Source organism: Talpa europaea (genome assembly GCF_964194135.1).
Source record: "Talpa europaea genome assembly, chromosome: X".
NCBI classification, from domain to species: Eukaryota; Metazoa; Chordata; class Mammalia; order Eulipotyphla; family Talpidae; genus Talpa; species Talpa europaea.
This window is the reverse complement of record NC_140081.1, coordinates 40,478,945-40,504,614: the sequence shown is the minus strand read 5'-3', so window position 1 is coordinate 40,504,614 and position 25,670 is coordinate 40,478,945. Positions and strand designations below refer to the sequence as shown.

The following is a 25,670-nucleotide window of genomic DNA, read 5'->3' as shown; positions in this document are numbered from 1 at the left end:
CTTTACATTTTGCCCAGAACTCCAGTTTTTCTCACTTTGCTTTTTCATCTTGTATTCAGATGTTCTTTTCTTCATAAGCATGTATGTTTCCTGCTTTTATATATATATATAAAAGCATGGCTGGGTTTTAGGGGCTTATTTTTGTTTGTTTCTCTTCTTAGTTTAGATTGGTATGAGGTAAGGACAGAAGGGGAATCTGAGGCTTACTGAGTTGCAGTTTGAGGAGTGATGTTTGTCACCTCTACCTCCTTTCCTTTCCTTTCACAGCAATTTTTTCAGTGTTTTAGTGTCTTCCCATTCTCCTTCCTTGCTTCTCCTTTCTGCTGTAGGTCATAAGCTATGATGCTTCAGTCTCTCAGGGGTGGAAGCTAGATCTGGAACACAAGGCTTATGTTCCAGAACTGAGTCAGGCTTGTCAAGCAGGTGGTGCCTTATAAGGCCATGTGCAGCATTGTCTGGCTAAGATCACAAACAGTGGATATCACTGCCCCACCATAACAATGAAGCACAGCTTTTGAGGGGCTACACATTTTGTACAGCTGCTTGCTACTTTCCAAGGAAATAGTAAGTCCTCCTCTCTGCTTTTTGATATACTGCAGAGCACAGCCTGGCTCAGCCTAGCATCTCTTTAATTTCTCCTGGGACATTGATAGGGGTAGTTTTCCTCATTCATGCTGTTTATGGAGTTCTCAATATCCCAGGTCAGACCTATGCCTGCATGTCATAAAATATCTTCCAGGGAATTTTACAGTGCCCCAGGGTGCTCAGTTGTACCTTAAATGGCCAATCCACAGCCTGTTCTGCCAACTGGGCTATCTATTTTCCCAGTCATGTTTCCTCCTTCATCTCACTCCCTCCCCTCAGCAGTTACGAACCTTAGCTCAAATTTCTGTGGGAAAGCCCTGGAACTCTATTGGAGGATATTCTGCAGCTTCATTTCAGCAAATATTTTCTAACATTTCTTTTAAAGGGGTAAGGTGATCCTAACCACTCAAATCTGACATGCTGTGGGTGAAGTCTACATTAGAGTAATCTCAACAATAATGTTCCCTATTATGTCCAGGAAGGGGTCCTTGGAAGGGTTAATAAAGTTAGTTTTCAAGGGTATCTGAAATCATTTCTTACTGTTCTTCTCATGAACACAATATAAACATTGAATTCTTATATATGACAATCACTACCATATATTTAGTACTCTTGTATCTCAAAATATATGTTACCCTAGTCTTAGACTAAGAAAGTCTTGGAGATTAAAAATAGTAATAGGCAGGAGATCTGTAGGACATCTTGGAGGTTTGAAATTAGAAAGGTTCTTTGAAGACTTTAGGATTATTGTTAAGGTGGAAAGCTATTAAGGTGAATCAGTGCTTAGAACACTTGGAGGCAAAAGAGAATCTGAAAGGAATAGTCTTGACAATTGACAAGGTTAAGCAACCTGATATACAGGCTTGGTGAGCAGGAATGTTTTCCAATTGGTTGCTTTTTGATGTTCTTTTGCTTTCAGGGCTCTCAGTGAAAAGACCATCTTATATCAGATATGCTTGAGGAAAACCGGCATGAGGAAAGGGGCAACATCTTATCATGAAGGTCAGTGTGGTTATGAAAGTAAGAGAAGTTCAGGAGGTGGGTGTTTCCAAAGGCAGAGGTAGGCAACTAGGACAGTAGACTTGTTACAGCCTGAGGACTCTTCAGCTGGCTGGTAATCTTTTCTGCTGATATCTCTGTCAAAGGAGTGACACATTTTCCCACAGGTTTCTCCTGTTCATACAGGTCATATTCTTAACTGACATTACCTCCAGATTTCTTTCTAACACTGTTTCTCATGTTTGACCCCCAAGAGTTTAGGGGTGTCTCTCTACCTAAAGACAAGCACATTTTCATTATGAAGGAAGAGCCAGAAGCAATAAGTGTTTAAAGGAAAGCCATGTCTAGCCAAAGGGGGCCCACTTAGGAACAATGCTTTATTGGAAATCAGATTTCCACAGGTACTCTGCATCCTCAATGAAAGGGAGGTTTATTGGAAATAATTATGGGTGCTTTATTTGGTTGCTGGAATTTCAGGCAACTTGAATATAATCATATTTTATGATGACTCATTCTGAACCAGAGTCCACTGAGAAAACAAGAAAGGGTAGATCACCCATCTCTGGGGACAATGACAGTGGCTGTCAGTAACAGAAGCAGCTGTCAGTAATTGAAGCATGACAAAAATGTAAGCTATTATTTCTTAGTACAGCAAATCACAGGCCCTGAGATTCAGAGGAAAGAGCAGTGAATTTGTAGTCAAGCTGACTTAGGTTCTGAGTCACTTCACTATGAAGATCCTGCATTCTCATCTGGAAAATGGAACAAATAGTACTGACTTTCTTTTTCAAGGCTATCAAGACAATTAAAAATGAAAAACATATAAAATGACTGATACTGAATAGATTTTCAAATAAACAGAAGTTAGTTATTTCCTTTTGTCAAACTAAACATTTTAGTTGAGTTTATTTCATGAAATAAAAAGAAAAAAGCTTCATTTATATTAAAATTGATACGCATGGTATTTTTTTTTCAATTACTTTAGCTTATGTTTCAGAGAAAAGAGAGAATGAATATATGAACATTTTGTCTTGGTTCAATTTGATATTTTCCATTCTGATTTAGGACTCCTGATTTGATAAATGCCCCCAAGCCAATGAAAGAAAGAAGTTGTGCACATGTTATTAATATAGTTACATCATAAAAAACAAACAAACAAAAAACTACAAACATTTTATTACCAATATATTTATATTATTAATGAACACTACAAGTTTACTATTTTATCTGTCTCTAAATTGTTAGAAAATATTAGTTTCTCTTTCTTTTATTTAAAAAGAAAGAAATAGAGGTTCTATTGTTTTCCTGTATGATATCAGCTATATTTTCACATAATTGCATTATACTATTCACTGCTAAGCCTTAGTTTTAAGACAATTTGTTACCTAGTTTCAGGGACATGTGGAGTTCCAGGCACACCCCACTATCCCAAGATAACTTTAGCATGAAAACAAGCCATGAATGTGCCAGTACATAGCCTGTGGTTTTCCAGTCAAGGGTGAATTGGGGTGGGGGTGGGTTGATTAAAGGCAGCTTTACCTTTTTGTTTAGGAACTTTTCTCACAGTCAATGCAGCCTGTCTCTTCTGGTTTTCAGAAATTTCAAAGCCTATAATATAAAAATACATACTTTTGTTATGATAAATAGATTTCTTAAATGTGCAAATTAGTACAAATTTACAGGAATAGTAATTTGACAAGCTGTATCAAAAGTCTTGAGAAACAAAAGAGGAAAATAGAAACTTAGACAAAGATTAAGATACACAGACACATTTCACATCAGAGGGGCAAAAAATCTGAAAATGTGAATTAAGAGGCTATTAAATGGAGAATGGTTGAATAAAGAATGGTATAAAGTAGGCAATTTCTCACAACTAAAATTACAAAAGAAAGCAAATAATGAGTCAAAAGATAATTACAACAATATTGAGGAGTCTGCCAGGATGGTGGCAGAGTGAAGACATTGGTTTAGCCTCCTCCACTTATTCATAATCAAATTATGAATGAACAAAGTCAACAACCCCAAAGAGATAAATTGATTATCAGGTATCAGAAACAATGTTTCAGTGTGTGGGAACCGGAAAATCTAATTGAATTGTGTTTGTAGATATACCTGAAGAGTAAACAGATGAGAGGGAGGAGTGATTACTGTACTCAGCCCTTATATTTTTGATTCATGAGCACATACCCACTTTGGTGACTTTGGACTGTGACTTGGAGTAGTGATTTGTAGTATGCTAGAAAAGGGGGTGCAGAGTTGGCATTCAGGTCAGAGAGAAACTACTAGAGAACTATGGTAATAGGGGTACAGAGATTAGTGACCTTAGTCTGAGGCTCCCAATGTAGAATAGTTGCAACCTTAACCAATGACAGCTACATCAAATCACCTATGTCTCTTCATAGAAGAGTGTACTATTTGAAGCCTGAAGTCTGATATTTGAAATACATAATCATAATCAACACCTCACTCTGGGTCAAAACCAAGATGACAACTGAATGAGGGCTCTAACCAGATCAGAGATACCTTGATATTAATAACAGGAACAAATACCCTACAATAAAATTTCATATTTTATGTTTTGCTAAGACTTATTTATTTATGCAGACAAGGACTGGGATGCAGGCCAGTGGTATGGGGCATGAGAGGATTGACCAGAGACAGAACAGAACAGAACAGGCAGACTGATTGAAATACACTGCTGCAGGGAGTAGCAGGCGAGACAGGAGAGGTCTGCTGCGCCATGTGGGTAGCTCCCTGACCTGCTGGGGATCGAACTTTTGTTGCAGAGGCTGCAGATAGCTTCACAGTGCTGTGCTTTACCCCTCGTGCCACCAGGGAGGCCCAAGTTTCATATATAAATTCCTGACTCATGACCCTGTCTCAACTATAATACTCATACAGGCCTAGAGGTTCAGAATGGCCTGAAACTAGAACAGACATTTTGACCAAGGAGTTGGCCTAAGGGAGGGAATCACTGTGGATCTTTACCACACAACTCTGGTGCCCTCTGTATAGTAGGAAGCTTGAAACTATGATGCACAATGAAGGTAAACTTTCACTACCCTACTGCACTGGTTCCTTTCTATTACCGCTTACTGACACCAGTGTCACAGCCATTTCAACAGGTGAAAAGGCTCAGTCTGTGATTCACAAACCTTGAGTAAAAAACCCAGGCTTATACCCAGCTCATTGCAGGAGGGATAGAAAACCAAGTTACGAAGATAAAAGAAATTTCCTTATAGGGTCTCCCTGGTGGCGCAAGGGGTTAAGCACCGCACTATGGAGCAATCTGCAGCCTCTGCAGCACGAGTTTAATCCTCAGCCAGCCAGGGAGAAACCCACATGATGCAGCAGACCTCACTTGTCTCATCTGCTGCTCCCCTCAGCAGTGTATTTCAGTCAATCTGCCTGTTCTGTTCCCCACACTGTCTCTGATGCGTCCACTCATACCCGGCATCTCTGGCCTGTACCCCAGCTCTTGTATGCATAAATAAATAAATCTTTTTAAAAAAAGCTTTTTAAAAAAAGAAATTTCCTTCTAACAACCAATGAAAACTAAAAACAAAGAGACATAGGAACAATATAAATGATGGAGGAAAAAAAAACACAAAAAACCTCTGAGCAAAGCCTCAATACAGTAGAACTGTGTAATATGCCTTATTATAAGAGTTGTAATAAGAGTAATATGCATGTTTGCTAAATGAATAAGTATAATGGATGATGGGAAAGAAAGTTGAGAAAATATAAAACTAGATGTAATTGATTTAAAAAATATTATAACAGGGCCTCCCCTCGTGGTGCAGCGGTTGAGCGCTGGGCTGCGAGGGTGCTGGCAAGGGTCACACATGGCACGCAGACCTCTCCTGCCACCCGCTGCTCCCCTCAGCAGTGTATTTCGGTCCTTCTGCCTGTTCTGCCCCCAGCTCTGGCTCTGGTGAATCCTCTCACCCTCCCGTGCTTCTGATTGTACCCAGTGCTTGTATAAATAAACAAACAAACAAACAAGTAAATAAATCTTAAAAAATATATAACAAAATTAAAAAAATAGTTAAACTTTGGAAACAACCAAAAAGCCCAAAAATAGATGACTGGATCAAGAAGACATGGTATATATACACAATGGAATATTACTCAGCAATCAAAAAATGATAAACACGCAGTTTGCAGCAACATGGATGGAACTGGAAAGGATCATGCTCAGTGAAATAAGCCAGAAAGAAAAAGAAAAACACCAGATGGTCTCACTCATAGCAGTTTAGAAAACCTAAATAAAGTACCAGGGAAAAGAGTAATTATAATAAAGAAAAAATCAAAATCAACAAGCAACTATAAACCAGAGACACTACGGAGGTGATGGGTGGGGAGAGGAGGGATTGGGTTCAAAATAAGGGGTGGGGTTCAGTTGTATGGGGAACATAACCAAGATGAAAATGCACACATTGTGGAGGGGGCGGAGCAACATGGCAGCGAGGAGACGCTGCCAGTAAGATCTCCCATTAAAAAAAGTTAATAGGGAGGAAAAGCGGCAGGTCCCAGTGAGAACTGGGACACGGAAGATAAACGGGTGATGCCAGCAAACTGCCCTAAGAAGAAAGTTGCCATAAAAGAGGACCAGAAGGGAGGAAAGTGCAGAACCCTGCTCCCCTCCCCCGCCCACAAAGTCCGCACTCTCCGACCGACAGAGAGGAGGGAAACAACAAACCAAAACGGCCAACAAGAACAAAGGATGCAGCAAGCGGGACTGTGAGTGGAAAGGAACTATTGCAGCCACCACACCCCGTGAACGGGAGCTGTGGAGAATCCTGCAGGATCCGCCACGGAGGTGAGCTCCAGGCGCCATTAAAGAGAGCAGGATACAAAATCAACACGCAAAACTCAGTAGCCTTCCTATACACAAACAATAAATCTGAAGAAGAAGAAATCAAAAAAACCATCCCTTTTGTTATTGAAACAAAAAAAAAATCAAATATTTGGGAATAAATCTAACAAAAGAGATATAGGACCTATACAAAGAAAACTATAAAACACTGTTAAAAGAAATAGAAGAAGACACAAAGAAATGGAAAGACATCCCCTGCTCATGGATTGGAAGAATAAACATTATTAAAATGGCCATCCTTCCAAAAGCAATATACAGATTAAATGCTATTCCAATCAAAATTTCAATGTCATTCTTCAAAGAAATAGAACAATTATTGATGAAATTCATATGGAATCACAAAAAACCCCGAATAGCCAAAGCTCTCCTGAAAAAAAAAGAAGGGAATGGAGGCATCACACTCCCAGACTTCAAACTATACTACAAAGCCATAATCATCAAAACTGCATGGTATTGGAACAAGAACAGACATACAGACCAATGATATCGAATAGAAAATCCAGAAATAAACCCACAGATTTATGGTCAACTAATCTTTGACAAAGGAGCAAAGACTATGCATTGGAGCAAAGAAAGTTTGTTCAATAAATGGTGCTGTGAAAACTGGGTCGCTACATGCAAAAGAATGAAGCTTGACCACTACCTCACACCATACACAAAAATCAACTCAAAATGGATTAAAGAACTAGACATAAGACCTAAAACCATAAAATATATAGAAGGAAATATAGGCGAAACACTACGTGATTTGCACATCAAAGACATCTTTACAGACACATCACCCAAAGCAGTGATAGTGAAGGTAAAGATAAACAGCTGGGACTATATCAAATTAAAGAGCTTCTGCACAGCAAGAGACAAAAACAAAAACAAAGAGAAACCCCACCAACTGGGAGAACATTTTTGCACCCAACACTAATGATAAAGGACTGATCACAAAAATCTGCAAAGAGCTGATGAGACTCAACAACAACAAAGAAAATAACCCAGTCAAAAAATGGGCAGAAGAGCTAAAAAGAAACTTCTCTGAAGAGGAAATGCAAATGGCCAACAGGCATATGAAAAAATGTTCAACATCACTTGTCATCAGGGAAATGCAAATCAAAACTACCATGAGATACCATCTTACACCAGTGAGAATGGCACATATTAAAAAAACTAGCAACAACAAATGTTGGCGAGGTTGTGGAGAAAAAGGAACTCTTCTGCACTGTTGGTGGGAGTGCAAACTGGTCCAACCACTGTGGAGAGCTGTGTGGAGATTTCTGGACCTACTAAACATAGAGCTTCCATATGATCCAGCAATTCCACTCCTAGGTATTTACCCAAAGGACACAGAAACATCAATTCCAAAGAACACCTGCACCCCTATGTTTATAGCAGCACTGTTTACAATAGCTAAGCTTTGGAAACAACCCAAATGCCCAAAAATAGATGACTGGATCAAGAAGATGTGGTACATATATACCAGGGAATATTACTCAGCATTCAAAAAAGATAAACACATGCAATTTGCAGCAACATGGATGGCGCTGGAAGGGATCATGCTCAGCGAAATAAGCCAAAAAGAAAAAGAAAAATACCGGATGGTCTCACTCATAGCAGGAATATAGAAAACTTAAATAAGGGACCAGGAAAATGAATAACTGTAAGAAAGTGAAAATCAAAATCAACAAAAAACTATGAACCAGAGACACTTTTAGGGGGGCGTGGGCGGGAGGGGAGGGATTGGGGTCAGAATGGGGGGCTGCAATTGTATGGGGAATATAACAATAAAATTTATTATCTAAAAAAAAAAGAAAATGCATACATTGTGCAAAAAGGAGAAATGATGTAAGAAATATATAAAATAAAATAAAAAAATAAACATATAGAAAAAAAAGAGGACCTCAATAGACAAACACAATATTGGAGAGAATCAATGAACTTGAAAGCTCAGTGGCATAAAACACAAAAACAGAACAAAAAAGAAAAAAAAGAAAAAAAAAGAAAAAAAAGATTTTAAAAAATGAAAACAGGTTAAGAGTGCTTGGAATAGAGTAAAAAAGAAATAAGCACTTCATGGAGTGTGGCAAAATAGAAGGGCATCAAAAATCATTTAAATAAATAATATCCGAGAACCAACTCAATCTGAGAATAAAGCATTCTGTTGCAAGTAGCCCAAAAAGTTCCAAACAAAAAAATAGCAAATGAACACATGCCAATATACATTATCATAAAACTGTTGAAGGACAATGACAAGGACAGAATATTAAAAGCATTAATAGAAAGTAGAGTAACCAATAAAGGAACTCCAATTAGACTATCCATGAACTTGGAGAAGAAACTTCACAGGTAAGAAGGGCATGGTAGGAAATATTTAAAGTATTCAAAGACAAAGATTTCCCAGCCTCCCTGGTGGCACAAGGGGTTAAAGACACAGCACCATCAAGCAATTGCCAGCCACTGCAGCATGCATTCAATCCTCAGCAGGCCAGGGACCTAACCCACATGGTGCAGCAGACTTCTATCTCGCCCTCAGCAGTGTATTTCAGTAGATCTGCCTGTTCTGACACCCCACACACACACTCTTTCTGGTGAATCCTCACATTCCCCGCACCTCTGGCCTTCACCCTAGTTCTTGTATGTATAAATAAGTACATCTTAAAAAAAAAAAACAACAAAGACAAAGATTTCCAATCTAGAATACTTTATCCTGTAAGACTGTCATTCTAGTTAGAAAAAAGGATATAAATTTCAATATATAGCAAAAATTAAAAGAATTTCTCAACATTCAGCCAGATATGAAAGAAGTGAGTATTAAACAACAAACAAAACACATAAATGATACAATGCGGAGGAAGATGAGAGTAAAATTATTTTTATGTGCTTCAACAACTTGCTACAAAATATTTAAATTAATATCAATAGTATACTAATAAAAATGTTTTAAAATATATAAAACTTCTTAAAACCTAATATATTCTGGTAGACATCCCTAACACTGAACACAGTAAAGTTACCAACTCCAATTCCTGGTCCTAAAAACAGTGACTACTTGCCTCCTTCAGGACATTCAATGAATGGTTAAGTCTGTTAATCATAAAAAAAAATAAAAAAAAAAAAAACAACTAAGTAAAGTTATTCAAAAGCCAAAAAACTCCATCATCATTTCAGGCTAAAAACAACAACAACAAACAAAACAAAAAAAAACCTGAAATAGAAAAAGTCATTAACTCTCTCCTTATCTATCTTAAAATTTTAAATATATGACTGACATCCCTTATATCCATACAAGACAAACAGCAAAACATTTTATCCCAGAAGAAATAAGCCCAAAGCTCTTGGTCTTGTACCACCACCTCTTGATTCCTATCTTGATTCCTATCTTGATTCCTATCTTAATTCCTATCCACCCTTTGATTCCTATCTGCCATCCACCATGGACACAAATGGAGCATGCCAACAATGAATTTCATTGGGAGGTTTGCAGATCTACCTTCTGCTCAAAAAATGCTTTATTCAATAAAACTTACTCTCAACTTAATTGGGGCCCACAAGGCCTCCTGGTTATGGATAAAAACAGAACATGACAGGGCAAAACCTGGAACTGGACTCTTCTCTATTTTTACCAGTGCTCCCACCCTTAAAGGAATCCAGGCTTTACTGGTCCTGTGTTAAGACTGCTGCACAAACCATTCCATTTGCTCTCCCCTTAAGACAATGATTTGGAGAACCACTATTCCACACTTCCTATGTCTTATGCCAAGGCCCAGCTCAGTTCACTTGGGATAAATTGCTATGGGTTTACACATACACTTTCAGTTACACCGGAGTCTGTACCTCCCACCCCTATCTGTTCTTGTTAACCTCTCTACCTTCTTCTCTGGTGATAATATCACCTTTGCAACTTCCATACTAATCACCACCTGTATCTTGAAAATCATTCTGTCTTTTCTATTAAGCAACAGATACAAGCTAGGATTCCTGTTAATCTTACACACCCCTGGGAAGGTGATACTTCCTTAGCTCAATTGATCCACGCTCTAGACCACGGTAACAGGGTCCGTTGCTTTTTAGCCTCTTTAATTGCTGGAATTACTTTTCTTGTTTCTCCAGCTGCTACTGCAGACCTGGCTGCATCTGCTGTGGCTAAATCTCTTCATACAGCTAAGGAGGTTCACCATTATATGACCAATAGCACTGATGATTTGTTGGTACACGCCCATATTGCCCAGCTTGACGCCCTAGAGTCTGCTGTGCTATGGCTTTGTGAACACCAACAAGCTTTATGGACACAGTCTCTCCTCCAATGTGACACCAGTTATGATTGGGTTTGTGTCACTAATCTCACTGCTGATAATTTTACTTCTTTCTCTTGGACATCTCATCAACAAGACATGTGTCAGTCCTTTTGTTCTCCTTTACATGTCGTGTCCAAGAACTACAAGACAAACTTCTTCTCTAACTCCATGAAATCCTGCAAGAAACATCACAACAAACTATTGATAGTCTTCTGAAATTCTCTTCCTTAGAGGATCCCAGCACCTGGTGGTCTAGCCTTACTATTCACAGTTTTATTCAAATCATCTTATGTCTCTTTGTTATTTTCCTTGTCTTTATAATAGGATGCTGGTGCCATTGCCATGCTTTCTTTTGCAGACAACAACAATCGATGATTTACCAGCTGACCCTTCATCGCCCTTCACCCCCATCCTCCCCTTCTGCCCTATAAACAAAAGGGGGGGGCTATATGGTCTCTTTTCCACCTAAGGCCTCTGCATCTGTGTGTGCAGCACATGGTCTCTCTCTGCACCTATGTGTGTGTGAAAGATTTGGATAAGGCACTCATGCATGACTGCCTTCACACAATGGCCCACATCACCAGGTGGCTGGGGATGCCTAGGTAACCACTGACTGATTGTGTGGTCAGGGTCCGAGATGGTCTGGGAGTAGCCCGAAAATTATTCCATGCACCTGCACAGGAAGTTCTCTTTGTATACGTGGCCAGCATGTCCTTTCCTGATCCCCATAAAGATGATTACCCTTTGTCTCCCCTAACCCCTGCTCCCATAAAAATGAATACCCTTTGTTTTCCCTGGACCCTGCTTCTCCAGCCATTGCCATATAATCAATCATGCTTATTCACTACTAATAAATAGCAAGAGGTCTGTTCACTGGAAAGCAGCATCTTGCCTGGCAAACTTGCTCAACAACTTGTCTCTCAAAAATGCCCCCGGGGACGTGCAGGCTTGTTCTGACCACCAGACATCAGAAAAAGCTTGAGATCAGATCATGCAATTAGCCACAAAACAGACCATCACTTATTAACCTCAGTAGAAATAATAAACAAAAATCAATAGAAGTAACATATAAGACAATGGATATGAAACTTAAAAAAAAACACACACAATAAGAAGATGCAAAATATTAAAGACTAATTAAAATTTAAATGGAAATAAGCACTTACATCTCAATAATAACCTTAAATGTAAATGATTTGCATTCACCAGGTAAAAGATAGAAAGGTTGAGTGGACTTCAAAATGAAGTCCAACCATCTATTACAGCAAACCCATCTTAACCAACAAAGACAAGAATAACATAGACTAAGTGTTAAAATGTTGTAATATAATTATACAAGCATTGGCAATAAAAAAGAGTCAAGAACAGCTATATTTATATCAGATAAAATAATTTCCGGTTAAAATAATGATTATGAGATAGAGGACAGTGCATTATGATTAAGGGTCTAATAAAACAAGAGGAAACAAAATGATAGAGTCCAAAAGACCATAATACAATTAATAATAGGAATAGAGATACTGACAATATCACAATGATAGTGGGGGGGGTTAACACTCTACTTACAATTATAGACAGATAACAAGATAGAGAATATATAAGAACACTATAGAACACTATACCCCAAAACACACTATATATATATATATATATATATATATATATATATATAGAGAGAGAGAGAGAGAGAGAGAGAGTTTATTCAAATGTGCATGGAATATTTTCAAGAATACACCATATGTTAGGACACAAGTCAATTGGCAATAAATGTATGAAGATTGAAATATACCAAGTAATTTATCTCACCAAAATGCCATGAAGCTAGAAATGAACTATTTTTTTAAAAAGGAAATATCATAAATACATGGAGACCAAACCATATGTTGCCTAATACTCATTGGATTAAAGAGGAAATTAAAACAAGAATCAAAAATATCTTCAGACTAATGAAGGTGAAGATACAAGCTATAAAAAACTACAGGATGCAGCAAAAGTGGTCTTGAGAGGGAAGATAACTGCAATACAGTCTTATATTTAAAATCAAGAAAAATCCCAAATAAATGACTTAATATTACTTTGAAAACAACTTAAGAGGCACAAGCAATACCTAAAGATGTTAGAAGAAATGAATCCTGTCACACCCCACACTTCTGCCTACACCCAGTTCTTATATGCATAAATAAGTAAAAATATATCTTAAAAAAACAAATAGAAATGAAAGAGGAGAGATTACTACAGGTGGCATACAAATACACATGATCATAACAGATTATGATGATCAGCTATACACCAATAAATTCAAATAATCCTTGATGTAATGGATACATTTCTAAGAAAATATCATTTACCAAAGTTAAATCAAGAAGAACAGAACAATTGAATGAAACAATCACAATAATTGAAACAGCAATGAAAAATCTCCCTCAAAATATTTGCACATCATATAGCTCAGGAAAGGATCAATATCCAAGGTATGAGAAGAATTCATACAACTCAGCTAAAAGAAAACAAGGAATTCAATAAAAAGGTGGGAAAGTGAGCTAAATAGATAGTTCTCCAAGGAAGGCATGGCCAAAAGGCACATAAAAATGCATATCATCAAAATCATCAGGGGATTTTTACAAAACCACAATGAGATACAATCTCATACCTGTTAGCTTGGTGCATATAAAAAACAATTTGAAAAAGAAGAAAAGGAGGAGAATTGATGCAAAAACCAATGTTGGTCAGGAAGTGAGAAACAGGCACCCTCATAACACTGTTGGTGGAAATGAAGACTGGTCCACTTATGAAGATTTCCCAAAATGTTAAAAGTAGGTCTACCATATAACCCAGCAATTCCACTTCTAAGCATGTACCCAAAGAATGGAAAACCGCCTATTTGAAGGGATATAGATACTTCTGTGTTCATTGCAGCACTGTTATCAATATGCTAGTTATGGAAATAATATACATCCTCAAGGACAGAGGAACGGATTAGAAAAAGTCACATATAGAGACAATGGAATACCATTCAGCTATAAAAATTGATGAATAGTTGCTTTTTCATTTTTTTATTTTTTAAGCCTTTGTATTATTATTTATTTATTTATTTTTAATTTTATTTTTATATTCCCCATACAAGTGCAACCCTTTTATTTTGAACCTAATCCCTCCTTTCTGCACCCCCTCTTCCCCCACAGTGTGTCTCTGGTTCATAGCTGTTTGTTTATTTTGATTTTTTCTTTCTTATAGTTATTCTTTTTTCCCAGTCCAGTGTCTAGGTTTTCTAGATTCCTGCTATGAGTAAGACCATCGGGTATTTTTCTTTTTCTTTCTGGCTTATTTACTGAGCATGATCCCGTCCAGCTCCATCCATGTTGCTGCAAATTGCATGTGTTTATCTTTTTTGATTGCTGAGTAATATTCCATTGCGTATATGTACCACATCTTCTTCATCCAGTCATCTATTTTTGGGCATATGGTCACACCATGCACAAAAACCAACTCAAAATGGATTAAAGAACTAGAACCTGAAACCATAAAACATATAGAAGGAAATATAGGCAAAACACTACAATGACATGCACCTCAAAGACATCTTTACAGAAAACTAACCCAAAGCAGTGATAGTGAAGGCAAAGATTAACAGCTGGGACTACATCAAATTGAAGAGCTTCTGCACAGCAAAAGAGACAATAACAAAAACAAAGAGAAACCCCACCGACTGGGAGAAAAATTTTCACACAACACTAATGATAAAGGACTTATCATAAAAATCTACAAAGAGTTGATGAGACTCAACAAAAACAAAGAAAATAATCCAGTCAAAAAATGGGCAGAAGAGCTAAAAAGAAACTTGTCCAAAGAGGAAATACAAATGGCCAACAGGCATATGAAAAAATGTTCAACATCACTTGTGATCAGGGAAATGCAAATCAAAACTACAATGAGATATCATCTCACACCAGTGAGAATGGCATACATAAAAAAAAAAAACTAGCAATAACAAATTTTGGCAACGATGTGTAGAAAAAGGAACCTTCCTGCACTGCTGGTGGGAGTGCAAACTGGTCCGAGCACTATGTTTGGAAAGCTGTGTGGAGATTCCTCAACCTACTAAAGATAGAGCTTCCATATGATCCAGCAATTCCATTCCTAGGTATTTACCCAAAGGACACAGAGACATTAATGCTTTTTGTTTTTTTTTTAATTATTATTTTTAATTATTTCTATTTCATATATTTTTACATCATTTTTCATTTTTGCACAATGTATGCATTTTCATCTTGGTTATAGTCTGCATACAATTCAGACCACCCTTGTTTTGATTCTACTCCCTTCTCTCACCACCCCCCCACCCTGTAGCATGTGTCAGGTTTATAATTGCTTGTTGATTTTGATTTTTACTTTATTATAATTAGCCTTTTTCCTGGTCCCTTATTTAGGTTTTCTGAATTCCTGCTATGAGTGAGACCATCTGGTATTTTTCTTTATCTTTCTGGCTTATTCACTGAGCACAATCCCTTCAAGCTTCATCCATGTTGCTGCAAATAGCATGCATTTATCTTTTTTGATTGCTGAGTAATATTCCATTGTGTATCTTTACCACATCTCCTTGATCCATTCATCTATTTTGGGGCATTTGGGTTGTTTCCATAGCTTACCTATTGTAAATATTGCTGTTATAAACATAGGGGTGCAGGTGCCCTTTTGAATTGTTTCTGTGTCTATTGGGTAAATACCTAGGAATGGAATGGCTGGATCATATGGAAGCTCTATCTTTAGTAGGTTGAGGAATCTCCACGCAGCTCTCAATAGAGGTTGGACGATTTTGCACTCCCACCAGCAGTGCAGGAGATTTCTTTTTTCTCCACATCCTCACCAACATTTGTTGTTGCTAGTTTTTTTTTTTTTTTAAATATGTGCCATTCTCACTGGTGTAAGATGGTATCTCATTGTCGTTTTGATTTGCATTTCCCTGATCACAAGTGATGCTGAACATTGTTTCATATGCCTGTTGGCCATTTGCATTTCCTCTTTGGAGAAGTTTCTTTTTAGCTCTTCTGCACAACTTTTGACTGGGTTGTTTACTTTTTTTTATTGAGTCTCATCAGCTTTTTGTAGATTTTTGTGATCAGTCCTTTATCATTAGTGCTGTGTGCAAAAATTATCTCCCAATTGGTGGGGTGTCTCTTTGTTTTGGTTATTGTCTCTTTTGCTGTACAGAAGCTCTTTAATTTGATGTTGCCCCAGCTATTTATCTTTGCCTTCACTATCACTGCATTGGGTGATGAGTCTTTAAAGTTGCTGCTGAGGTTTACGTCGTTTAGTGTTTCACCTATATTTCCTGCTATATATTTTATGGTTTCAGGTCTTATGTCTACTTCTTTAATCATTTTGAGTTGGTTTTTGTGTATGGTGTGAGGTAGTAGTCAAGCTTCATTCTTTTGCATGTAGTAACCCAGTTTTTCCGGCACCATTTTTTGAACAAACTTTCTTTGCTCCATTGCATAATCTTTGATCCTCTGTCAAAGATTAGGTTTTTTTATAAGATTTATTTATTTATTTATTTATTTATTTATACAAGAACCAGGGTACAGGCCAGATGTATGGGAGGGTGAGAGGATTCACCAGAGACAGAGTGGGGAACAGAAAAGGCAGACTGACGAAATACACTGCTGAGGGGAGCAGTGGGTGGGACAGGAGAGGTTTGTCACGCCATGTGGGACCCTCGCTGGCCAGCTGGGATCGAACCAGGACTGCAGAGGCGGTGGACAGCATCACAGAATTGCGCTCAACCACCTGTACCACCAGGGGAGGCCCAAGATTACATGCCTATAAATATGTGTTTATTTCTAGATATTCTATTTGGTTCCATTGTGTCGTATATTTGTTCTTGTTCCAATAAGATGCAGTTTTGATTATTATGGCTTTGTAGTATAGGTTGAAATCTGGGTGTATGATACCTCCATTCTCTGGTTCTTTTTTTTTTTTTTTTTTCAGGAAAGCTTTGGCTTTTCAGGGATTTTGGTGTCTCCATATGAATCTCATCAATATTTTTTCTATTTCTTTGAAGAATATCACTGAGATTTTTATTTGAATAGCATTGAATCTGTAAATTGCTTTTGGTAGGATGGCCATTTTGATAATGTTAATTCTTCCAATCCATGAGCAGGGGATGACTCTCCATTTCTTTGTGTCTTCTTCTATTTCTTTTAATAGTGTTTTATAGTTTACTTTGTATAGGTCTTTTACCTCTTTTGTTAGTTTCATTCCCAAGTATTTGATTTTTTTTTATTTCAGTAATAAAAGGGATTGTTTTCTTGATTTCTTCTTCTTCAGATTTATTGTCCGTGTATAGGAAAGCTACTTATTTTTGTGTGTTGATTTTTTATCCTGCTCCTTTACTAAACTGATTGATTAGTTTGATTAGTTTTTCTGTGGATTTTTTGAGTTCTCTATGTATATTATCATATCATCTGCAAATGGTGATAGTTTTACTTCTTACTTCCCTGTTTGGATTCACTGTATATCTTTCTTTTGTCTTATTGCTCTGGCTAGGACATCCAGTATTATATTGAAAAGCAGTAGTGAGAGTGCATATCCTTGTCTTGTTCCAGATATTAAGGGAAATGCTTTCAGCTTTTCACTACTGAGAATGATAGAGGCTATAGGCTTGTCATATATGGCCTTTGTGATGTTGAGGTATGTTCCTCATATCCTGAGAATTTAAAGTGCCTTTATCATAAATGGGTGCTGTATTTTGTTGAAAGCTTTCTCAGCATCTACTGATATTATCATATGGTTTTTATATTCCTTTCTGTTGATGTGTTGAATTACTTTGATTCATTTTCAGATGTTGAACCATCCTTGTGTCCCAGGAATAAATCCTACTTGGTCATGGTAGGAATAAATCCTACTTGTTCCTACTTATCTTATGGATATATTGTTGGATCCTGTTAGCTAAAATTTTATTGAGGATTATTGCATCAGTGTTCATTAGAGATATTGGCCTGTAGTTTTCTTTTATGTGTGTTGTCTTTGTTTGGTTTTGGTATTAGTATAATGTTGGCTTTTTAGAAAATGTTTGGTATTACCCCTTCCTTCTCAATTTTTTTAAAGAGTTAATAAAGGATAGGCACTAGTTTGTTTCTGAATGTATCTTGGAATTCATTTGTAAATCCATCTGGTCCTGGGCTTTTGTTTTGGGGGAGGGTTTTGATTACCATTTCAATTTCACTGCTTGTAATTGGGCCATTTAGGTGTTCTATTTCTTCTTTATCTAGCTTTGAGTGATTGTAAAGTGTAGGAATTTGTCCATCTCTTTTAGATTGTTGAACTTATTTGCATATAACTGTTCATAGTAGTTTCTGATTATTCTTTTGATTTCTGCTATGTCTGTTGTGATTTTTCCTCTTTCATTTGTGATACTATTTATTTGCGCTTTCTCCCATTTTTCCTTTGTGAGCCTAGCTAGGGGTTTGTCTATTTTATTCATTTTTTTGAAGAGACAACTTTTGGTTTCATTGATCTTTTGGATTATTTTTTAGTTTTGATTTCATTTATTTCTGCTTTGATTTTTATTATTTTTCTTCTACTATTGGTTTTAGGGTTTTGTTGTTCTTTTTCTAGTTCTTTGAGATGTGAGATTCGGTTGTTTCTTTGAGTTCTTTCTTGTTTCTTGATGTGAGCCTGTATTGCTCTATATTTTCCTCTTATTACTGCTTTTGCTGCATCCCATGCTGCATTACATGCTTTTGCTGCAATTAGGAAATTGGTGCTCTCTTTGTCATTCTGCTCAAAGTATTTTTTAATTTCTTCTTTGATCTCCTCGTTAGTCCAATGGTCTTCCAGTAGTGTGGGTTTCAATCTCCATAAGGTAGGAGGTTTCCTTGCCTTCTATTTGTGATTCATTTCTAGTTTGAGTCCTTCACAGAGAAGGTGGTTTAATCATGCCGATTTTAAATTCTCTATCTGGAAGGACCAGAATTTCTTCCATGTCACTGTTGTTGCAATCTGGTGGGTGATATTCTTTTTCTGGTGTGTCTTTTCCCTGAAGACTTGCTTGGTTGCATGTAGTTTTTCTTCTCCCTGCTGCTTGTTTTCTAATTTGTCCTATTCATTGGGACTCTGTGTCACTGGTACTGGATGGCATCTCTTTGGTGTGCTCCTTCTGGGATGTCAGAAACTGGTGGCCTAATCAAGTCCAAAACTGTTATGCCAGAATTCTAGTAGGGCAGTGGTACTAAGGATATGTTGATCGGTGTTGTCCCTGGAAACCCACTCCCTCTGTATTTATTTAATACCAGAGGTGGGTCTTGAAGTCCCTCAGACTGCCCTGGTAGTGACTGCATCACCCCTGAGCACCTAATTGCTGGATCCCCTTCTGGGCTCTGTCTCAAGGCTAGATGTTGGGCCTGGCTTGTGCAGGTTTTTTGGCTCACCTCTGACTGTGTGGATAACCCTTTCTTAGTTCTGCACAGTTTTGGTGAGGTCCAGACTCAAAGCTCCCAGTCTTAAGGATGGCTCATTTGTGAGGCACTTCCCTGCTCCCTCAGACTGCCCTTGTGTTGGCTGGATTCCCCCTCTGGGATCCAACTGGCAGCCAGTTATGGTTAGGTACGGATGGAAAGCTCCCTGTTTTAGATATATAGTGCTATGGGAGACATGTCCCTCTGCCCTCAGTCTGTCCCAGCAGAGGCTGGATCCTCCTCTGGACTCCAACAGTCAGCCAGTGGCAGGGCCTGGTTTGTATGGGATTTCAGCATACCTCTAACTGTGGGATCACCCTTTCTCAGTTCCACACAGCTCCTAGTTTTAAATATGATGCATCTGAAGGCACTTTCCTGTGTCCTCGGTCTGCCCTGGCAGTGGCTGGATCTCCCTGGCAGTCAGTGGTGGGGCCGGGTTTGTGCGGGATTTCAGCTCGCCTTTGACTATGGGGTCAGCCCTTTCTCAGTTCCACACAGCCTTGGTGAGGTCCTGAGGCAGAGCTCCCTGTCTTAAGTGTGGTGCGTCTGGAGGCACTTCTAATTGTTTCTTTTTGTGACAACAGAGATGAAACTGGAGTGGGATAATGCTAAGCTAAATAAGTCTGAAGGGTAAAAGCAAATACCACTAGGTTGTACTTATATATGGAATGTAGAGAAAATAAAAGGGTCAAAAAAAAAAAAAAAAACTATAACAAACCCAAGAAATTTGACTGCAGAACTGAGACTACAAAATGGTGACTAGGAATGTTTGTAGAGAGGGAATATAACAGCTTATAGTGGAGAACACTGGGTGACTTGATGGTGGATGTGGTGTGGTGGTAGTCTATGCATATGAAGGTGTGTGTTCCTCTGCATCTGAATCACATATGTTGTAGACTAATGGTACACCTCAATCATAATAATAAAAATAATTAAAAAAATATACTGAAATATACAAATAATAAATAATAAAAAATATACTGAAATACACTACAACACAGGTAAACCTTGAAAATGTTATACCAAATAAAATTACTCGGCCTGGGCCTCCCCGATGGCACAGCGGTTGAGCGCTGGGTTGTGAAGCTGCCCGCAGCCTCTGCAGCGCTGGTTTGATCCCTGGCTGCTGGGCGAGGGTCCCACATGGTGCGCAGACCTCTCCTGCTGTCTGCTGCTCCCCTCAGCAGTGTACCTCGTCAGTCTGCCTGTTCTGCTCCCCGCTCTGGCTCTGGTGAATCCTCTCATCCTCCCGCACTTCTGACTGTACTCAGTGCTTGTATAAATAAATAAATAAATCTTTTTTTTTTTAAAAGTACTCGGCCCAATATTTTATGATTCTCTTTATACAAAATGCCTCAAAAAGCAAAACCATAGAAACAGAAAGCAGATTAGTTGTTTCCTGGAAATAAAGAGGTTGAGAAAAAAGTGGAGAATTACTACTAGTGGGTTAGGAGCCTTTTTAGGGTATGATGAAGATGTTCTAAAACTGATTGTGTGGATGGTTGTTAAGAACCAGTGAATTAGGGCCTCCCCTGTTGGCGCAGGCAGTTGAGCACAGCACTGTGAAGCTGTCCACAGCCGCTGCAGTGCTGGTTTGATCCCGGCCAGCCTGTGAGGGTCCCAACATGGCTTGCAGACCTCTCCTGTCTCGCCTGCTGCTCTCCTCAGCAGTGTATTTCGTCAGTCTGTCTGTTCTGTTCCCTGCTCTGTCTCTGGTGAATCTTCTCACCCTCCCGTGCATCTGGCCTGTATCCCGGTTCTTGTACAAATAAATAAATAAATAAATATTTTAAAAAATAAATAATAAATAAAAAAGTATAACTTAAAAAAAATACCCCAAAACTAAAGCTCAGGAACAAATTGCTTTAACATTAAAATCTATCAATCCTTTATACATGATCTTATGCCTATGTTGCTCAAATTATTTTTAAAAATACAAAAAGAGAGACTTTTTTCTAATATATTGTAGGATGGTATCATTACCTAATCCTGAAACTAGATAAGACAGCATAGGAAAAAAAAAAAAGAATATTGATAAAAAACCTTCAACAAAACACAAGGAAATCAAATTCAAAAATACAGTCAAAGGATTATAAATGATGATCAAGTGTAATTTACTTTGGAATGCAAGGCTGTTTAGATATATGTAAATCAATCAGTGTAATAGAGAACATCAACAAAAGTAAAGTTAAAATTATATCATAATATCAATAGATGCAAAGAAATTTTTTGATAAGAATCAAGATCCCTTTAGGATAAATTTCTAAGATGGAAATAGATGGAACCTACCTTAAGAAAATAATGGCCGTCTATCAGTCAATACAATACTTGATGGTGAAAAATTGAAAGCTTTCTCTTAAGACAAAGAGTAAAAAACGGATACCTACTGTCACAATTCTTTAACTTAGTATTAGATATTTTTGCTAGAGCAATCAGACAGAAAATAAAAGAAAATCTAGGTTGTAAAGGCAGTAAAACTATAATTACTAGAAAAATGATATGATAGTATATATAGAATATCCTAAAGAAATGTTATTAAAAACAATAAATGAATATAGCAAAATTGCAGGTTACTAAATCAACATACAAAAATCATTTGTACTTTTCTATACATACAATGGATGAAAAGAAAAAGGAATTAAAAATAATTCCATTCATAATTTTGTGAATCTATTCACAATTTGAATTTAAAGAACCAAATAAATAAGAATTAAGCTAATCAAGGAAGCGAAAGGCTTATAAAATGAAAACTACAAGCCATTATTATCAGAATTCATCATGACATCAGGAAATGTAAAAACATTGTATGTTCATGGATGGAGAGAATCAATATAGTCAAAATTAGTATTCTACCAAAAATGATACATATAATTTAACACAATCCCTATCAAAACACCAAAATTAATCTTCAAGGAAATTAAACAAAAATATAAAATGTATATGGCAAGAAATGGAGGCATCACATTGCCTGACTTTAAACTATTCTATAAAACAACACAAATTGGCCAATATAGTATAGGAGTAGAAATAGACACATGTGTAAACGGAACAAAATTAAAAGCCTAGAAATAAATACACACATAAATCAATACTTAATTCATGCTAAAGGAGTCATGATCATACAATGGGGACTGGAGAGTCTCTTAACAAATGGTGCTAGGAAATCTGGAATGCCACAAGCAAAAGATTGAATTTGGAACACTCTCTAATGTCATTCACAACAAAAAATCAAAATGGATTATAGACTTAGATATAAGACCTTCAACAATGAAATATACAGAATAAATTCACAAATTCAATGATAATGAAGTTTTTGGAGATTCAATCCCTAAAAGAATGGAAATAAATGTAAAAATAAACAAAAGGGATTACCTCAAATTAAAAAGCTTTTACATAGTGAAAGAAAAATATGAGTAGATTAAAAAGTCATCCTTTAATAGGAGAAAATATTTACACATTATACAACTAAAAATGTGTTAACACCCATTTATATATGTATATATATAAAGTTATATATATATATTCATTTATATAACAGGCAAAAACGTATGTATATATTTGACTTTATATAGTTTAATAATTTAAAAAGCAAAGAACCCAATTAATAAAAGGACAGACAGACAATTCAGAACAGACAATTCACAAAGAGATATTCAGTAGGCCAAAAGATATATACAAAAATGTTTACCATTGTTTTTATAGGTGAAAACCACAATATTGTTCACATGAGACTTGTACACATTAAAAAGATCCCCAATAACAAGTGATGAAGAGGATGTGGAGAAAGTTGAACCCTATTACACTATTGGTGGGAATGTAAACTGGTATAGTCATTTTCAAAAATGATACAAATTTATTTTAAAAATCTAAACATAGAAATACCATACAATGCAGCAATCTCACTCTTGGACATTATCTGAATAACATGAAATTATCAACTCACAAAATTGTAAGTTCTACAATGTTTATTGCAGCATAATTTGCCATAGCTAAGACATGGGATCAACATAAGTAGCCCCTTACAGCGAATAGGATTAAAAAGAAGTAGCATATCTACACAATGAAATACTATTCAGCCATAAAGAAAGATGAAATGTTGTCACTTATAGAAAAATGGAAAGAACTTGAGGGAATTATGTGTAGTAAAGCAAGTCAGAATGATAAAGACAAATACTGGACATTTGCATAGTGTTTAACTAGACAATGCAACATACTTATAAAAACTTGCAGAAACTAAGTAAAGTTAAATAGGTTAAATAGGTTAAATAGGAGGGGGATGTCAGAAACATTAATTTGGTATAAAAGATGGCGTCAGGAAAAATACTAAAACAAAGAAAAATATACTAGAGAATATATACACAGGTAAATGTTTCAGAAGGAGAAAAAAAATCAACAGACAAAAGTAATATTATATAATTAATCTGTACATGTCCTTCGTCCATTTTTATTATTGGGTTATTTGTTATTGTGTTGTAGGAGTTCCTTGCATACTTTGGAAATTAACCTCTTACCAGATATATGGTTTGCATGTATTTTTTACCATTCTATATGTTACCTTTTCATTTTGTTGATTATTTTCTGTGCAGAAGCATTTTTGTTTGTTGTGGTTCTGCTTGTATATTTTTTCCTTTTTGGTAGCATCTAAGAAATCACTGCCAAGACCAATGTCAAAAAGCTCTCTTCTCCTATGACGTTCACAATTTCAGGTCATACATTTAATTATTCAATCTATTTTGAATTGATGTTTCATGTATATCAAAATCAACTAAAAACTATGAACCAGAGACACACTATGGGGGGTGGGGGGCGGGGATGGAAGGGATTGGGGTCAAAATAAGGGGGTTGCAATTGTATGGGGAATATAAAAATAAAATTTATTTCAAAAAAAAGTCAAAAATAATAGACAGGAGTCCAGTTTCATTATTTTTTAAACATTTATTCATTTATACAGACAAGAAATGGGGTACAGGCCAGAGGTGGGGGGGGTGAGAGATTTCACCAAAGGCAAAGTGGGGAAAAGAACAGGCAGATCTACTGAAATACACTGCTGAAAGGAGCAGCAGGCGAGACAGAAGAGGTCTGCCGCACCATGTGGGTAGCTCCCTAGCAGGCCAGGGATCTAACTCATGCTGCAGAGGCTGAAGACAGCTCTGCAATGCTGTGCTCAACTGCTTGTGCTACCATGGAGGCCCCAGTTTCATCATTTTATCTGCAGATATATTGTTTTCCAAGTACCACTTGTTGAAGAAGTGCATTCTTAACATCCTTATCACTGGTATGTTGACCAGGGCCTTCTTGGTGGTGCAAGGGGTTGAATATCAGTACTATCAAGCTATCACCAGCCACTGAAACATGAATTCGATCCCCAGCCAGGGAACTAGCCCACATGGTGAGGCAGACCTCTCCTGTCTTGCCTGTTGCTCCCCTCGGCAATGTGTTTCAGTGGTTCTGCCTGTCCTGCTCCCCAGTCTGTCTCTGGTGAATCCTCTCACCCTCTTCCCCCCAAGCATCAGGCCAATGACCCCAGTTCTTGTATGCATAAATAAAAAAAAATTATATTGACCATATGTTGACCCACCATATGTGTGGGTTTATTTCTGAGCATTCTGTACCATTCCATTAGCCTATGTATCTGTCTTTATGTCAGTTCCATATTGTTTTAATTACAGGAGCTTTGCAATATATTCAGAAACCATGAGTGTGATGCCTCTAGATTTGTTCTGCTTTAGGTATTATGGGTCTTTTGTGGTTTCCCACAAGCTTCAAGATTGTTTTTTCTATTTCTCTAAAGGAATCCTTTGGAGTTTTGATGCAACAAAGTATAAATACATAAGCAGGATTACAACAAACTAAAACACTTCTGTACAGAAAAGGAAACAATCAACAGAATGGAAAGACAATGTATGGAATGGGATAAAATGTATGCAAATCATACATCAGATAAGTTAATTTCCAACTTATATAAGGAACTGATACAACTCAATAGCAAATAAAAATAAATAACAAACTAACAAAACAAAAAGCAATTTAATATTTGAAAAAGGGACAAGAAGACATACAAATGCCCTAGAAGTTTATAGATAGGTGCTCAACATTGCTAACCATCAGGAAAATACAAATCTAAGGCACGAGCAGCTATCACCTCACTCCCATTTCTACCACTATCATTAAGTAAAATGTTATAATACATATTGACAAGGCTGTGCAGAAACTGGAACCAGGGTACACTGTGGGGGATGAAAAATGGTATAGAAACTATGGAAACCAGTGTGAAGGCTCTTGAAATTTAAGAAATTAAGAACATGTGATCCATCAATACCAGTATATATCTAAAATAAATGAAATCATTGGAGATATCCATACTTTGATGGTCACTGGCATTATTTCCAATTGTCAAGACATGGAAACAATCTAAATGTCCATCAATATATGAACAAATGGATAAAGAAAATGTGGTGTATCTATATATGT

At 37.0% G+C, this 25,670-nt stretch overlaps 1 protein-coding gene across 4 annotated transcripts in view; it reads right to left on the bottom strand.

Annotated features, from left to right (window-relative positions):
- ARHGEF9 (Cdc42 guanine nucleotide exchange factor 9) overlaps window positions 1–25,670 on the bottom strand; it is a gene marked incomplete at both ends in the record, with an annotated part of 371,843 nt that overhangs the window by 19,835 nt on the left and 326,338 nt on the right. For all 4 annotated transcript variants that reach the window (XM_084259305.1, XM_084259307.1, XM_084259306.1 and 1 more), the window contains one exon: window positions 3,124–3,192. In XM_084259305.1, coding sequence (XP_084115431.1) covers window positions 3,124–3,192 — 69 coding nt within the window. The remainder of the gene's footprint in view (window positions 1–3,123; window positions 3,193–25,670) is intronic.